Raw genomic sequence first — 17,335 nt, 5'->3', positions numbered from 1 at the left:
AAACAGCACAGACCTTCCCCTGCAGTTCTGCAATGCCCATGGGACTCCCTGAGGCCAGAGAGCTGACAGGGTCCAGGAGCACCTCACACTGCACCCGTGCACTCACTGCCAAAAGCCACTGAGCCTGTGTTTGGGGGTAATACATAATACATAAAATACTATCCTCCTCTTGACTTGGAGAATGGCAGCTAAAAACAGAAGAATATGTGTCTCAAATTCACATATTAAATTTGCTGCTTTTGTAGAAAAACGTTAAAAAGTTTGTAATTCTCAGATTTTGTTTCTCCCTTATCTCTGTAAAAATTTATCTTGTGATTTTTCAATAAATATATAGCCCACACAATAACATTTAAACAGGGGGTAAAAATAATAATGAACCTGGTTTTCCAAGAAGCCAGCACAATCTCATACACAGTATGGCACAAAATAGACAGAGAGCAACAGAAAGATGCCCTATGAATTTAAAGGGGGTTGAATCAGATAACAGTTTGTAAAACATCCTGACTTTAAAATTATTTTTACAGAGGGAAAAAAGTTCCAAATACTGATTCTGAAATGATCACACATGTTACCTTGCTGTTTAATGGTTTAATCTCCAGCATAGCCCCTGTTTTCTGTGGGAATTTTTGTTCTAGCAATTCATTCATGACTATATTTTGCATCTGAAACAACCTATTTAAGTTAATTGTGATAGGTGATACTGTTTCTTTTTTAACTTTATAAAAATATGCTTAGAACACCCTATTTTTTAAATCAGGTTACACTAGCTACAAAATACCTTGGGAGTTTTCTGTAGGTACATAAAATAATAAACAGCTGTATTTTGTATGAGAAAATGTCCAGTTTAGTACAGGAAAACATGATTATGCAAAGATCTCCAGAGACACTGGCAAAAAGACTTTGGATAAATGAGTTTGAATAGCTAAGGGACCAGGCATAGCAGCTTTGAAGTTTCCAGTCCTCTTCACTTGGGATAATGTAAAGTTCAGATAATTCTTGTTGGACAGCCATCACAATTTCAGTATTACTGGCAAGTTCTTTAAGTCAACTAGCAAAATTCTGGTGGATGTTACGTCCCCAGTTCCCAAACAAGCAGCACAAATCCAGGAGTCACTCGCTTCATTTCCACAGTGAAACTGGGACAGGAAAGAGGCAGGCAATAACAACCCCAGCAGGAAACCCTGGCCCCGGTTCATGCAAGAGGGAATCCAATGTGCAGCTGGCAGCCAGCACATTCCAGAGGGGCTCCTGCTCAAAGCCTGGAACTCGGGCTCTGGAGGCTGTGTGTGCTGCCACCAGGACCCTTGGCATCCTTCCTATTCTCTTGTTCTAAAGACAATGTTTGCCTCCTCCAACCATTTCCCTCATGTTCCAGCACAAGTTATGTGCAGAAACCAGTATTTGCTCTGTTTAAAGCACTTCTAGGAAAAGCTGCAGTGAGACCCAATTTTACACAGTCTCCCAGGCTCCTGATGGAGTGGGTGACCAACATGTGTTCCTGTTTTGCAAAGGAAAACACTCATTTCCCCACAATCAGAGGCTGGCACTTACAATGAACCAAATTCTGCAAAATTCTCCATCTCCTGGGCTCCAAAAATATCCACACGTGAACAGATTTGTCTTTATACAAAGTGAATAAGCAGCATAGTTTTGCCCAGTAGCACCATGCTTTAGCCTTACGAGAAAGTGCTACAGTACTCTGCTGATGGTAAAAATGATCAAACACAACCAAAACAAGCTCTCCCAGCAAGTGCTCTCTAATCAGCTCCCTCTTCCTGCATTAGAGCAGCACTCTAATTTGCAAGCTTTAGAATAACTTCTGCATTCACCAGACATGTTAAAAGACAATTTCATCCGAGTGGTTTTTACACAGGGGAGCAAACAATGAGGAGATAATATACTGGCATTTATCTCTGACCAGCATTTCCAGAGCTTGAACTTGCTGTATAGGAACAGAAGATAATCAAACAGAGGCAGAGTGAACAAACTGTACCTGCCGTGCTGATGTAAATGCCCCGTTGTCCAATACCAGAAAAAAAAACAAAAATCAGTGCTGGATTTCAGAAACCATATGCAGGTTAAAGGGCACCATTCTTATCTAGTATTCCACCCAAAGGACAATGATTTCATTTTATAAAGATCATTAGTCAGTGAAATATATATTTTAGAGAGTTTCTAGTAGGGAATATTATTCTGGCAGTCACTGGAGTGTACCAGATGGTTCATTAACATAGGCTAGACAAGTCAAAGGCTTTCAGAATCATTTTGAAAATGTCAAACAGAAACAAGAGCACTGTCACTTTTTATTAGAATTAACTACATCATACCCTGGACACAGATTTCACCTTGGGTCAGAAAAATTAATACAGAATTATATGAATTGTGTAACATAGTAGGTTAAAGATAGGGCTTCCTCTTGGGACTCATTTGCTAGCAATATATTATGGTCTTCTACTTTAGGAATCCTCAACCTTTCTTTTTGTTAGCTATGAAAAGAGCTGACCTTGCTCAGACTCCATTGGTGTCTAATTGATTTGAGGTATATGCAGAATTTCAACAAGACACTCCACTAAAGCTCTTTTGTGATCATTTTCCCAGGAAAGTTGGCAAAAGGGTTCACTGAATATTCAGCAGCTTGTAAAGTATGCTTTTGTCAGGAGGCAAAAAAATGCATCCATTTAGTGAAACACTGACTTCATAAACAGGAATTAAAATGCAACTGAATTGTTACCTGTTTTGTTTTTGTTTTTTTTTTTAATATCATTCAGATGTCAAAAATCTCGAGAACTTCCAGCTTGTGGAAGGTGTTCAGGAACAAGTGAATGCTGCTCTGCTGGACTACACCATGTGTAATTACCCACAGCAAACAGACAAATTTGGGCAGCTTCTCCTGCGACTACCAGAAATCCGGGCCATCAGTATGCAGGCTGAAGAATACCTCTACTACAAACACCTGAATGGGGATGTGCCGTGTAATAACCTTCTCATTGAGATGCTGCATGCAAAGAGAGCATAAATTATACCCATTAGAGCTTCTGCTTTCAAGGAAAAGAAATTATTCTGAACTGCTCCAAGCAACACTAATTAAAACGTGGTTTTAAGACTTTGCAAAATGGTATAATAATCAAATACTAATAGTAAATAAGTGATGTATCAGGGTATTTGTATTGCAAACTGTGAATCATATGCTACACATCCCCAAAGGAATCTATATAGAACTTTATACTGGAGTGAACTTACCAAGTGGATACCATCACCAGTGTCATGAAAAAAAAGGACAGAATGATCGTTGTATATTTAACTCTGCTGATTGCCAACATGAAGAAACCTAGGTGAAAAAAAACCTGATCTGTATTATTGAGCTAAGATGGTGGGGAATTTGAGTGCACTAAATTCCTTCACTGCATAGAAGGACTCGTAAAACAGTTACAACAGATGCAAAACTGCATCTACAGCATCTTCTGTCATCCTTACAGGGACCCAACACTTACTTCTTCTGTGCTAAATGATGTGGCATCCATTGAACAAGCTGTAAGAGAGAGCTGGCCTCGGCCACATGCTGGTGCTGCAGCCACCAAACCCTCGGAGCCAGGCCTGCCGGTGGGGCCTGCGAACCGCTCCCAGGAAGAGTCTGGGATCCAGTTAGCTTGGCACTCTTAACTGTGTTCTGAAGTTTGTTTTGTCACGTGTTCATGTTGTTCTACCAGGCAGTATCCCTCTTCTACTGTTCTTATCAGACAGCTGTTAAGCAGCTAAGGAAATATTCCAAGTTAAATTAGCCAGTTCAACTGCATATTCAACCAGCTGCTAAAAGATGGCTCCACTATACATTCATGGCTGTTTCCAAATAAAGGAAATAGAGATATTTCAGCCATCCCAAACAACACTTTCTTTGACAAGAAAACAGAAATTAGAACACCTAATACTGGTGTTAAAAAACTAAAAATAAATTTTTAAAACAATTTGTGATAAAAGAAGTGACAAGGGAATTGTGCAACTGGATGATGCCACAGAGCTTATTAAGAAATGATCTTTAAAATTGCCATTAATTTGGAAACTAAATTTCAACTCAAACATCCAATACCTAATGAAACTTCCTGTTTTCAAAGTTAGGTAATATACCTATTTTACGCAAAGAAAGAAGAGTGATACTGCTGTGTCTATGTAGGCCAAAGTCTGCTGCAGAACAAATATTAGAAAAGAACAAACACTTCTCTCTCTGTCCAAATGAAGATATCAGTATTAACATGTAGTGCCACATTTATAAGTCTTGCCTTATTTCATTATCCTTAAAGGTTACTGCGCAGGTGTAGATCAACATACATTTCAAAATAAAGTATTAATCTCTAGCATTAACAAAAACATAGTGTTTACATTCTTTAGGTCCTGTGGGGAAAAACTGTGATAAAATTGCAGAGCAGTGATTTCCTTATTATTTCTTTTAAATTGGTAATTATTTTACCAGTACTTAATTACTGTATGTCGTGAGACACTAAAATCAATAGGGGTATTTCATTTTTACTTTAATTTTTGAGATTATTGGCTGCACAATCACTTGTAGAAACTGTATAAAATCCTAATACTTTAATTTTTTTTTCATGAAGATTGCTGGCTTTTGAATAGTTTATTTATATTGTATATGATAGTTTTCACTGTAGACAATTATGATGCTAATTTATTGTTCTTTGGTTTCATCTTTATATAAGATATAGCCAGAATGAAGAAGCCAAATATATGTGTTTACTGTAGCATGTCTTCAAGTTAGTGGAACATAGTTCAGGGACACAGAAGGGTCTTTACAAATTAAAATCATTCACTTGATTAAATGTCTGTAAATCTTCATAATCCTAAATGTAGTTTATTTAAATCTATTGTAAATTATGTGAGTTGTAACTTTTTCTGTTTCATGTGAACTTGAAAAGGTGCATTTCTCTCACTTTTGTCCAACCATTCATACATTGTATACCAAAGACATCAGTTATTACATCGGCATTAGTACGAAGCACACGATTTTAATTGCCTGTATTAATCAGCTCTAATATTCTGTCCATGCATTGGGTACCAACACAGCAAAGCCAAGTGTCTGCAACTCCTACATGCCTGTCTGTTACTGTCCTACAGACCTTGAGAAACCGAGCACAGCTCCTCAGCATCCCCCAGGGCAGATGGAAGCATTATTTAAATACCAGTGCTCTCCCTCAAACAAACGAACTTAACACTAAAGTGCAGGTGCCGATTGACGGTGGCTGTGAAATACACGAACAAGATAAGTGTGGTCATTCTTTCCTTTCAGAAAGAAAAGCGAAGCATTAATTCAAGTGTTTGCATTCTGTATTTTCTCTTTTTTTTTCCTGTTGAAATGCTACAGTGAACTTCACTGAATATTAAGGAAAAAGCTGAAAAAATATTGCTAAATATTCATAGCACCATTATCCATCTACAGGACAGAAGAATTAAAATAAGAATGTAGAAGAAAGGAACAATTTAGGTTCATGAAAATGGTTTCAGATAATCAAACATATATTTGCCCACATGAGGGGTTCCAAGAATCCCATCGTATTGCCCGAAGTACATGAACAAAACAAAACAAACCAAACCACAAAAAGAACCCGTTCATGTTAATTGTTAACTACTTTGCAACCAAGCATTTTCTTCTGACTGCCTTATTGATTACAGGATATATTAGTAAAAGCAGACTAAAATTCAAAAAGTTTAGCTTTGGCTGGTTTATTATAGTTGTTCTGTGTTTGTAAACAGACAATCTGTAAAGTCTGATTATTTGTATTACAGATGTTCTGCAGCTGCCTTGGATTTAAATCCATGCAACTCTTAGAATGTGCAGTGAGTTACTTGTTGAAGTTGAAGTTCTCTTACTGTATCAGTGAAATACATATTGTCATGTCAGTTCTTGCCAAGAGTTTCTCATCACCAATGGAATTATTTTTTTCAGTATTTCAATAAATATTGATATGCCCATGCTGATTACTTTATAATTGTCTTTATAATACCATCATTCCATTGAAATGAAGCATCAGTCAAAAATCAGTTACTCAGAAGGGGAGGTAAAATGCAGGAGAAATATGAGCACCAAAGAGAATTTGATACAACTCGAAGACTCAAGAAGAGCACCTTGGAAAGCTCATACAGCAATGGTGACATTGCCTAGGCTGAAGACAAGTAAATACAGCTAAAACAGTTTAGAAAAGGTGAATCTCTAACCAGAAAGAAATTTACTGCTTAATACTTTTAAATTAATACCTTTGATCTCATGCTGCACACATAATTTTCGCTTTACATGGACCCATAAAGAGTTAAGCAGCCAAAGCATCAGGGAGGGAAAATGACAAAACAAAAGAAAATCAGGTAACAGGATCCAGCAGAGCTCAGGATAACCTCTCAGCAATGTAAATACATGGCAGGGCCAGGGGCAAACCCACAGCTTCCAACACAACTGCCAGTGCAGGCTGCCAAGGAGACAGATGTTAGTGCTACTAGAGGAAAATATTTTCCTAAAGTTGCCCTCTGGCTCCTTTGAGCGCTGTTCTGAGAGCAGGAGGTGAAGTGGTCCAAGAGAGCTCGTCAGCTGTACCCTACTGCTTTGAGACCGAGTCCATTGCTTCCCCTGAACTGTCTGGTACTTGAAACAGAGCTGTTCTCTCAGGTGCAAATGTTAATGCTTCAAGGGAAAAAACAGGGCTATAATTAGTTATTTACAAATCCTGCACTTGAATGAAACAAAGCTGGTTTAGTGTTGCAATAAAAGCAGAGTAAAACACAGAGGATTTGATGGCTTATAAATGAGGAAGGATTATTTTAACTTTTAGGAATCATAACAGAAATCCATGGTTTTGCAGAGACCCAGGGGAGATTTCAGGGTTGATATATTTTAGATAGTTTTCCTTACAAGAGATATATTTTGGTGCGATATATTTAGTATACACACTACATGTTTAAAGTATGAGGGGATTTATTTTTAACTGAGTTTGACACTGCTTCTGGAACAATCTGCTGTATGTTTTTATTGGAAACATGGAAAGAGTGAGTTCAATGTAACACAGGTCAAGTCAGTACAATACTTGGTGATCTTGACAATTTCCTGGAATGCTGAATAACACTCTATTAACCCCTACATTGAAACCCATAGTCTAAATACATCACAAGAGTTCTAACAATATTTTTACCTTCTCTGACAAAGTTGCTGTTTTTTTCCAGAGAAATTCCATACAGTTGCATCTGTCAGAATTTGCAATGGCAAACAGCATGAAACTAACTAGCAAACCAAGAAAGTTGCAGATAAACTTTTAGGGGCAGATCCTAGAGCTGTATTACACTATGATATTGGCATGAGCCCAAATACTTCTGCGACAGTCAAGAAAATTCAGTTGCACTTGAGTAGAAAAAAGATTCATTTTCTAAGGGCAACTTGTCAACAAAAAAACTTATCCTTAATGAGAAAGGTAAAAGGGGACCTGACCCTCAGATGGAGTACACAGCTGATGCCTACTCTGATGCCAGTGGATCTCAGCAAAAGGCAGCAGCACTAGAAGATACTTGACAGATACAGTCTGGGCTGGCACACACTGGTGGGACAAGATGTAGATTCTCTGCATCAAACACTCTTTGCAAACCTTTGGGTTTGCTCCAATACATAACAAAATGCTCTCTATTTTGCTGACAGTTCTGAAGTCTGGCAGCAAGCTTGGATTTGCAATACTAGGTGAGTTTTCACCATTGCCCCAGGAAGGTCCTGACCCATTTCCCTTTTACTGTAACTTCTCTAAGCTGTAACTTCAACTGCTGTGAAGCTGTGAACATCCTGTGCGTGCCCCAGGGGATAATTCAGACTTGAGGTAAAGCAAGGTGGTGGAGCACAAGCTCCTGATGCTGTCTGCATTCATGGAGGCCTAGATCCCGGCTGCCCTGCCTCACCAAGGACTGCAGGGTTTACCATTAGCTGCTAATAAAACAGAGGCCAAAACAAACAGCAGTGGAGCCAAAATTGTGTCCACTGACATCTTGCCCTCCCTGTGTTCAGGATCAGGGTGTAAATGGGTGAAATGCCTCTCAGGCTGAGTTGCAGCATGTCAGAATGCTTCCAGTAACACTGATTGCTTATCACGCTGCTGCAGACCAGAACCTCAACAGAGCATGAGCCTCCCTCTGCGATGTTGATGTCAATCACTCTGCCACAGATGCTGCTGAACATTTGCTGGATACCACCAATCCAGGCTGTCAGTTGCAATTATTGAGTAAAAGAGGGACTCTGCAGCAGAGGGAATAAAGCATGTTTGTGGGAAGGACCCCAAACAAGCTCCTGTTTGTACAACAGAAAATGCTGACGGCCATTCAGTAGCTGCTGGCATGCCTACAGATGTGTGCACACACCCCACATGCCACCTCGGGGAATTCCTAAAGCATGCTCAAACATCCAGTACTTCTGTTCCTGTATGAAATATTTTATGAGGCACAGCTCCCTGAGGGACATCGAGTTTCAGTCACACGCACAGCTCGATTCCTGTTTCACAGCGGTGTCCTCCCACTCATACAAGCAGAAGAGTGTTGGTGCAGAATAGCAGAGAAGTGAGGCAGGCATTTCAAATCAATACCCTGGTGTTTATACCTTGCACTACATCATGACAGCTGTCCTGCTCTTTACAACTTGATTTTGATCAACATGTATCAAAGAAGGGAAGTTCTGCTAGGAGCTCTGCTTCCTATACCAAGGCAGACCACTACAACTGTACATTAAGAGAAGGTCTGTAGGACTGCCTGTGTTTGAACTCAACAGTAAAAAATACAGTGTTGTAAATGTCTATTATGATCAGTCCATAAACTATAGTAGGGAGCAAAAGAGATAACAGGGGAGGAACAGCTCCAAAAGTAAAATAAAAAAGGAAGCACATGAACATGGAGGAGACATGAGGATATTTATGTCTCATAAATATTTAATCTTGATTCACTTTTAATCTAAAAGAAAAAATTAAATAAAATATGCTGGATTATTATAATTGCTTTGAAGTATTAACAAGGCCTGAATAAATTATCATGTATGTATTTTAGGGACCTGCCACAGTAAGCCATATTGGTTTTCATTTTCATTTAATAAACTTTGTTTTATTTTTCATTGTATATAAATTTCAGATAAAAAACATGACATGGAATAAGTGATTGAATTTATTTAATCAATTCATTCAACTCATGCTGTGAAACCAGAAGCTTATAATTGGAGTATGCTTTTATTTAGCATCAAACACTACAGCTGCCTAACAAACTGTGTCAAATTGTTTTTTTCAATTCACAAATGCAATTGAAGTATTCCACAGCAATGTTCTACGCTTGCTAAGACCACTTTCCTAGGAGTCCCACAATACCTGGATTTGCAGTGGCAGCCTCCTCCCAAGTCCTGCATGCTTTTGCATACAGTACCTCAGATACTGAAGCTCAGTGATGCTGAACCTGAGAAGGTGGAGCTGGGACACATCTCACAATTTTTGTTTCTTTCCTTGTGTCAGTGTCCCTCCTCTGCTCACTTGTGTTATTGAACACCCAGCTGATGTTCTCCACACCCTCCCAGTGAGAGCCCTCGTTTTTCAGGAGACCCTTCTGTTGTGTTCCCATTCCTTTTGCACCACTCAGGTTCCCTCTGGCACATTTCTACTTTAATTTTCTTTTTCTTTGTATCTAAACTTTACCAACACATCAGGATTTTCAGGAGAGTTTTTTATATGTCAAGGAGTGGGAAAAGTCAAGGACATAATATTGTCTACATGTCTGAAGCAGCAAAGTGACCACCAATGTCAAAACAGGAAAGCGACTGCTGGGCCTGGTCACACCAAGCTGAAGAAGCTCCAGCCAAAAGCAAGACAAGGTCACCAATCAGCCCTCTGTGTCTTGGCTTACAATGACCAGTTCCACAGACCTAAACAACCTACAGTCCTTACCAAACATTGTTTCCAGAGAGGAAAGAGGAAACATCCCAGAATTTTAGTTAAAAAACTGCACAGAAATATTAATAGACGAATCTAAACAGAGCAGTGGCATCTGGGCTGGGATTAAACTATTTGAAGACAACCCTTTTTTCATTAACAACATGCTTAGCAATACTCAACATAACGAAGAAAATAGCCATTGACAAAAACAGGAAAGGGAACAAAATGTTGCTTTTTTGTTGTGTTTTTTTGGTTTTGTTTGGTTTTTTTTGTTTTGGGGGGTTTTTAATTATTATTTATCAAACTTTGACCAACTTTGCCCCTTGGGCATCTGGCAGAGGAAAAAAAAATTAAAAGAAAACCCACTGTACCTTCTGTAGTGAAACATTTGAGACACCTTTCCTTGTGGTCAGAAAAGCTGGCTGGTACCTCACCTGGTGTGCCAGAGTCCTGAGAACATCCTGCAGAGCAGCACCAATGGTGTCTCAGTAATGTTTAGTTCAGCATGGAGCAGCTCCTCCAAGGAGACAACAGGGGCACTCACTGGAAGCAAAAACACTGCACAGCCCAACTGCTCCCCTTGCGTTAGCACAGCACATCAGTGTCAGCAGCTGCCAGCCTGGAAACACAGACAGGAGGGAGATTTAGGGAGATTATCTGCAGCTCTAGAACTATGTTTCCCCATTGATATACTTGGAAGTAATTAATAATGCAGAATCACTCATGTATTGCCTGTGGGAGCTGTGAAGAAAATAACAGAATCTTAGTAGCAGGTATTTTCAGGTATTTAGACGATATTTGATTTATTAAAGGACCATTTTACTGATGCTGTTAGCTTCACTCCTCAGCAAATTTTCGTAATTTACATTTTGGCTCTGTTAGGACACTGATTTCATGTGACCAACTACACACACAAATAATATACACAAAACAAGAAAAAAGCTCCAGAAAGGAAGCGATCACTTCAGGGTGATAAAATCGAGGCCAAGAACACAAGAAAAACCCTGTTTTCTTCCTGGTAGTTACTTTATAGTTGTTCTGCTTTGTTTTAATGCCTTCTCATGAAAGCTGTAAGTAATACAATACCAACCAACGTAGCCAGGAAGAAAATGTTTGTAGTTTAAAGAACTATTTAAAAAAAAAGTGTATATACAGACATAATTGACATGTTCCAGAAGACGGAAAAAAGAGAAAAAATTCTCTCTCTTTTAAAATTATTATTCTTATTTTTATTAGCATTATTATGATTTTATATATATAATTGTGTATATATATAAAATTCTGCTCTGTTTCAATAGGTCTGTCAATCATGAGGTATTTGAAGCATAGGTCTGTAGTTCAGCTTGTATGAGAGTTGTCTTCTGGAGACCCAGAGCACACAACCCAGGAATTCAAAATGTTCTTCAGCCACAAACTTGCCTGTAATCTCTGAAAATGCCCAGGGTGCATTGCTTTGATCCTCCCACCTGTAGGACACAGCCAAGGCTGACCTACACCCTGTGCTGTTCCAGAAACACGACTGTCTCAGTAACATTTCAAAACCACAAGAAACACAAAAACAGTTGCTAAGTGATGTCAGGATGTGACACCTCTGGTATATCCACCCTGGAGGGATGCTGGCTGGCTTCAGAGCACCCAGGCTGCCCTGGAAGAGCGGCCTTGGGAAGCTGGATTTACCCAGTAGTTTTTGCATGCATCTCCCTGCACACAAAGGGTGGCTTTGGAGATGTTATTTTATTGACAGACTCCCCCTGTCCCAAGGTATTCAGAAAGGAAAGAGAAAGAACCAAAAAATGAGGCAAGCTCTCCTGGGAGAAAACACAAATAAGGAGAAATTCCCTCTTTCCGTTCAAAGGAATTTTCTTCAAGTTATTTGATATCATTTCTGTGAAATGCAAGCAGAGATTTCAACATATTTCTTCTGAGAGTATTAGTCTCTCTGACAACTCTCTCACTCTCTGTCTCCCCTCAGATTTCCCCAAACACACGATGTGCAGTCGTCGGTGTGTTAAAGTTAAGTGTTTCTCCCTTAGGTCATTATTTCCACTCTTTAATTGTTCTTTTAACCTTCTGTAGTATCATTGTTATCCAGACTGTGTTGGTGCTGCTTTCCAAACACAGATGAGTAACAGTTCCTGCCCTTAAGAGAGTATATTCTCAAAATAAACCTTTCCAATTCTCCACCCAAGACAAAACACACCAATTACAGCTGTAACAGTCTTCAAAGGTTTTTCAAAGTCTGTGAATTCCTGTTTCTGACATGAAGCCAAATACACATCTTTTATTAACGTAAAACTAAGCAGGGCCTTTTCCAAGAAACTGAGCTTGTGCTAAAAAACTGATCTTAAGGATGGGAACTTCCCCAGAAATAAACCACTTGAGTTTCAGACCTTTGCCATGCCTCATTCCCCAGGCACCATCTACCTCTGGAACTCCGAAAGGATCTCAGTGCCCCAGCCCAGGCTGTTCACAAGCAGCACTTACATGGCATGTGTAGAATGGGTACAACCACCAGACACTGCTGATGGAAACTTTCTCCTTTTCCAGCCAGGATGCTAAAAGGTAGTTAGCATACCTGTTGCACAGATCAGTAAGAGTGGAAAAGATAAAAGGCAATGCTTAATGAGAAGCCATGCAAAATCACAACAGAAGTGCAAACAATGTAATTAATTAAAGCAAACCAATTAGAGCAAATAAAGTAGCTGAGGATGACTCAGGGCAGTCAATTCACTTTCTTATACTGAAGTTTATTTCCACAGCCCATTCATATAAGAGAGTTTATTTGGTTTCTGTTCCCTGACACACTGCAAATTGGAACCCCCCCCAAGCTAATCCACACAAAAGTGCACTTTTCTGCAAGGCAGAGCCAGGAGGGAAAATTGCATGGGATTGTTTAAAAAAAAGAAAAGAAAAAAAAACAAAGAAAAAGAAAAAATTGGGTTAGGAATGGGTCTCATTCTGTATTTGCTGTTGAAATTCTGACCACAGACATGTCTTTGGTGATATCAACACACTGTAAAACCTCTATCAACCAAACTGATCTTTGATCATTACTTGTAGGTTGATGGCTACTTATTCTCCTGATTTGTTTTGCTAGTGTGTAATTTCTCCTAAACCACACTAAAAAATGCCTATTCAAGCCATGGCAGAACATTTTCACAGCACTTGATGTGCAAAAATTTTACTGCTGAGCTTTCAGAGGCACTTAGTTCACCATGCAGCTACTCACTCAGCTGGGTTGCTGAACTGTAATAAAAGACATCATTAAGTGAGACAGTTGATGAGGGGACTCGGCTCATTCGGCCAGTGGTCACAGTTACAAGGAACTTCTTGTGAAGCTAACAGATAGAAAATCTATTTTGATTTCCAAAACCAGCTTCTCTTGTCAGAGATAAACATGGCAGCTTCTAGTAATGCAATTTTCAGGAAGATCACATTTGCAGACACAGCCATCACTGACATCGATAAATTATGCTACAACACTTGCTGGGATCCCACATTGTACTAAGAGTTCTGAGATTTCCACTCATTGTTGAGAATTTACTCTCCAAATCCACTGCAACCTTGCAGTGCAGTCAGACAAATGCACTGAAACATTGCAATCCATTTCCAAAAGCAAGACAACATCCCTTAAAAGTTTGTGCTTCATTACTAAGGTACATCTCCAAGGCAGTAGTCACAGAGGCCATCAGATTCTCCTCCCTGCTCCACCTCCTCTGCTTTGAAATGTCCCCTCAGGACAGCCTGGCTGTCCCTTGCCAGAGCTGGTCAGGACAGCAAGCAGAGCAGGACTGTGCCCAGCTGTCCTTCACCATGAGAGGAAGTTACCACACACCAAACATTTTAGAAGCATGAAGCCTATAAAAACAGAGTGAAAAGTAATGGATTCTTTTACAATATTAAAGCAAATGTGTCAACAATGTAGTAACTAAATTAATCTGTAGAATAGGAGACAGATTCCTGGAAGACAAATTCCAAGTTTCCTTGAAGAAAGCAGACAAATCTGGAAATACATCCCTCAGAAAATTCTGCTTTGGACCTCCTAGTTCAACAACAGGTAAGAGTAAGTCTCCTTTCTTCTTTGACTCTGCCAAGGGTTCAAACTACACAAGTCCTGGGGTGGCTTCCCACGTGCTTCATGTTCACAGGTTCCTCAGAGAGGAACTGTTCCAGAAGGACACAGCATTTCAAACACACCATAAGGACTGTTGACACCATCAACCATAGGACCATGTGACTGGTGGCATATGATTTGTAAAAGGTAAAGCCACAGAGCACAGCTATTACAGCTCTTCCAAAGAGTGCATTTCAAACACTGAGAAGTGTGTCCACACTCCAGCTCTGGCTGATGCAACACACAGGAAGTACATTAAGAATGAGAGAGTTTTCTATCGCTTTGCCTTAGTGGTGAGTGCTTTTGTGTTCAGAGAAGTTGAAATCCAGCATGTCTACAACTGAAAGGTTCTGCTCTCTAATAACATCACTGATACTACCTGTATGATAGTGTAAAAAAACCCCAACCCTAATTAAAGAAAACAAAACCCTAATTTCATCCATTGCACAGGAAGATCACTAGCATGACAAAGCCCTGACCTGGGCCTGAGTCCCTAGCTACTACCACAACAGGCATTTGAAAAGGTTTTATGCTTAATAAAGGAATAGCAGGCAAGAGACAGCCCTGCTTTCACACTTCTCCCCACTACCACCCCTATGAAACAGTTCATGACTCAGGCTCTACTACTTTCATTATTTTGCCACCTCCTGTCTTAATTTTAATTACCAAAAACTAGATAATAATCACAGAACAAAAGGCACAGTTTTCTAGGAATCCATTTACCCATCTGCTCCAAGTCTGGTGACATGTCACTAAACTGTCATTAGAATAATTGCTTCTAATACTAGGTTGTACATGAGTCCCCAGTCAAAGACTACAGCAACTTGTATAAAATACACTGCTGTGTTGTAGGAACAAAACATTGCTTCTCAAACAATTCCTTTACAACAACAACAAAACAAAAAACAAACCCAACCAACCAACCCCAGCCAAGACAAAATGCAGCAAAATGCAGTCTGCTAATCACTGTGAATGCACTGTAACACAGTAGATGGCAAGTTCATGCACGCTGCCTTCCACAGGATATGTCTGGGGCTGCTGCAGGTGCAATCTCAGCTCTGCACAGGCAGTGCAAAATCACCCAGCAGCAGGAATCTGCTAAGTAGGTTGGGTCATTTATGCACTGACTGGGCAGCAATCAGTGAAGGGTACCTGAAAATGCAGCACTTGGTATGGTCCTAATTCTGGGAACTTGAGGATTTTCTTGTCTGATCTGGCTTCATGAATGGCAGGAAGAAAGACAGGGGCTATTGAAGGGAAGAGGTTTGAGTATCCTCCATTTTCTCCCCACTTACACTAACAAAGCCAATGCCATCTAGTGTTCAAGATACTGTGATGTAAAAAGTGGGCAAAGTTGTACAAATATTGTGTGCTGTGAAACCTGAAAAATGAAACTTTTTCACTGGATAATTTATGCCTCTCATCATAAAGAGCAAAAGAGCAATTTATACTGGAAAGGTTGATTTTCAGTACCTGGAAATGTTCCCACACTTTCCTCTCTATAGATTCAGCAAAAAGTGGTATTTTGCATCTGCCTCTGTATCCTTCTCTTTCTAAGCATGGCAGAGGGGGGAAAAAGTCAGTAATGGGCAAATCTTGCACCAAGCTCTATGAATGGCAAAAAAAAAAAAAAATCCCCAAGAGATTAATTAGATTAAACAGCAATATTCAAATTTAGCAAATGTGTACCATTGCAAGACCAGAGCAATTGTGAGCTGGATTTTCAACAAAACCAGGCAATAGACTCTATTCAAGGACATATGTGCAGTCAATAACATCCGTAACATGACAATACAGGACATTTTAAAAAGGCGAGACATAGAAAGTTTGTAAGTATAAACACACACAACACAAGGTCTTTTTTTTGGGGAACAAGGAGGTGAGTATCATCATCAGTATTTAATGTGCTTTATAAATGCCTTTTGTTAAAGTTTGATATCACTTTCAGAGTGAGGGGGATTTATCAGCTTGCTTCTCCAAAGCTTGTCCAAAGCTCGCTATGTCTGGAAATGTGGTAAAAACCAGCTTTGTTAAAAGACTGCTTATCAGAACTTATCTTACTTTCTTCTCTGAAACTAGAAATAGATGACATATAGAACAAAAAAAAATTTAATAATAACAGCTACAACAGAAGTGTTTATATCTGCATAAAACCATTTCAACCTAATTTTCTCATAAAATATGATAGCAAATTGAAAAAAATACCCTGAAAAAAACTTGTCAAGACATTTTTGAAAAATGCTGAACTTGTTCATGTAATACAACACATATCACTGTAATCTTTGAAAGGGAATGAAAATTTGTCATTGTTTCAGTAAAGGCAATTTCTTCTTCCACCCCCCGCCCTATGATTTCTGTACATTCAGAGATTTTGCAAGCATACAGCTGCAGCCTCAGTTTTGGTCCTACCCAGCTCAACCCCTCTCTTCAGAAGCTCCTGACTTTCAGGTCTTCCTAACTTTTCTTCCACATGAACTTTTAGGTAGAGAAACACTACTTCATACACACACATGCCTGCATGCTAACCCACCCAGCTGGTCATGTTTGGAGTAATGCATCATAAGAGCTATGGCACTTTAACGATGTATTCCATTAATACATCATCAAAGTTATGACACTCTTATGATATATTAGTCTAATACATCATAGCAGTGCTGTATCTTGGACAATGGATTACTCCAAAACATAGCAACAGCTAGAAAGTTCTCAATAGAAGTTTTGTGGGGTTTTCAACTTATTTACATTGTATGAGTCTGGGTGAGGTTTTTTGTTGTTGGGGGGTGGAGGGGGATTGTTTCTCTCTTTCTTTTTAACTTCTCAGAAATAAGCCTTCACTAGGGACAGAAGGTCATAACATAAATATTGATATAGCTAAGAAGCTATTTCACAGTCCACTACCTAACCGGCACAACATCCTAACCCACAGTGTGGATCATTGTGCCAGGGTCACACAGCTGGGGAGGAGGGGAGTGCTGCTCGAGCCTCCATTCTGCCCTGAGCCCCTGCACACATAGCTGGGGCATCACCCCTCTGCAGCCACACCCAAATACTGCAAACAGCCAGCATTTAAAGCCACCAGCAATGGCTCTGTAAAATGAAGGGTTTCTTTCCTCAGTCCCACACTCCTTTTCTGGCACCAGAAAAGTTAGCTTAGACACCAGCATTCAAAGCACTGCCCATTTCCTCAGGGCACAGCTCTTCCCATACAGGAAACATGCATACATTTCATTTTAAAGCACTTGGCTGAAGTTCCCATGAGCATCCCCACAGCTGAGGCAAGGCCCATCCTCAG

General features: G+C 39.7%; 1 protein-coding gene across 4 annotated transcripts in view; it reads left to right on the top strand.

Annotated features, from left to right (window-relative positions):
• The window catches only part of NR5A2 (nuclear receptor subfamily 5 group A member 2), an 87,263-nt gene extending 81,293 nt beyond the window's left edge, over positions 1-5,970 (top strand). For all 4 annotated transcript variants that reach the window (XM_039726373.1, XM_039726370.1, XM_039726371.1 and 1 more), the window contains one exon: positions 2,769-5,970. In XM_039726373.1, the coding sequence (XP_039582307.1) occupies positions 2,769-3,016 (248 nt within the window). In that variant the 3' untranslated portion in view covers positions 3,017-5,970. The remainder of the gene's footprint in view (positions 1-2,768) is intronic.
• Positions 5,971-17,335: the final 11,365 nt, after the last annotated feature.

The sequence above is a fragment of the Passer montanus genome, unplaced genomic scaffold, assembly GCF_014805655.1.
Source record: "Passer montanus isolate IOZ18808 unplaced genomic scaffold, ASM1480565v1 scaffold58, whole genome shotgun sequence".
Lineage (NCBI taxonomy): Eukaryota > Metazoa > Chordata > Aves > Passeriformes > Passeridae > Passer > Passer montanus.
Note: the sequence above shows the minus strand (reverse complement) of the source record. Positions and strands in the feature narration are given on the sequence as shown.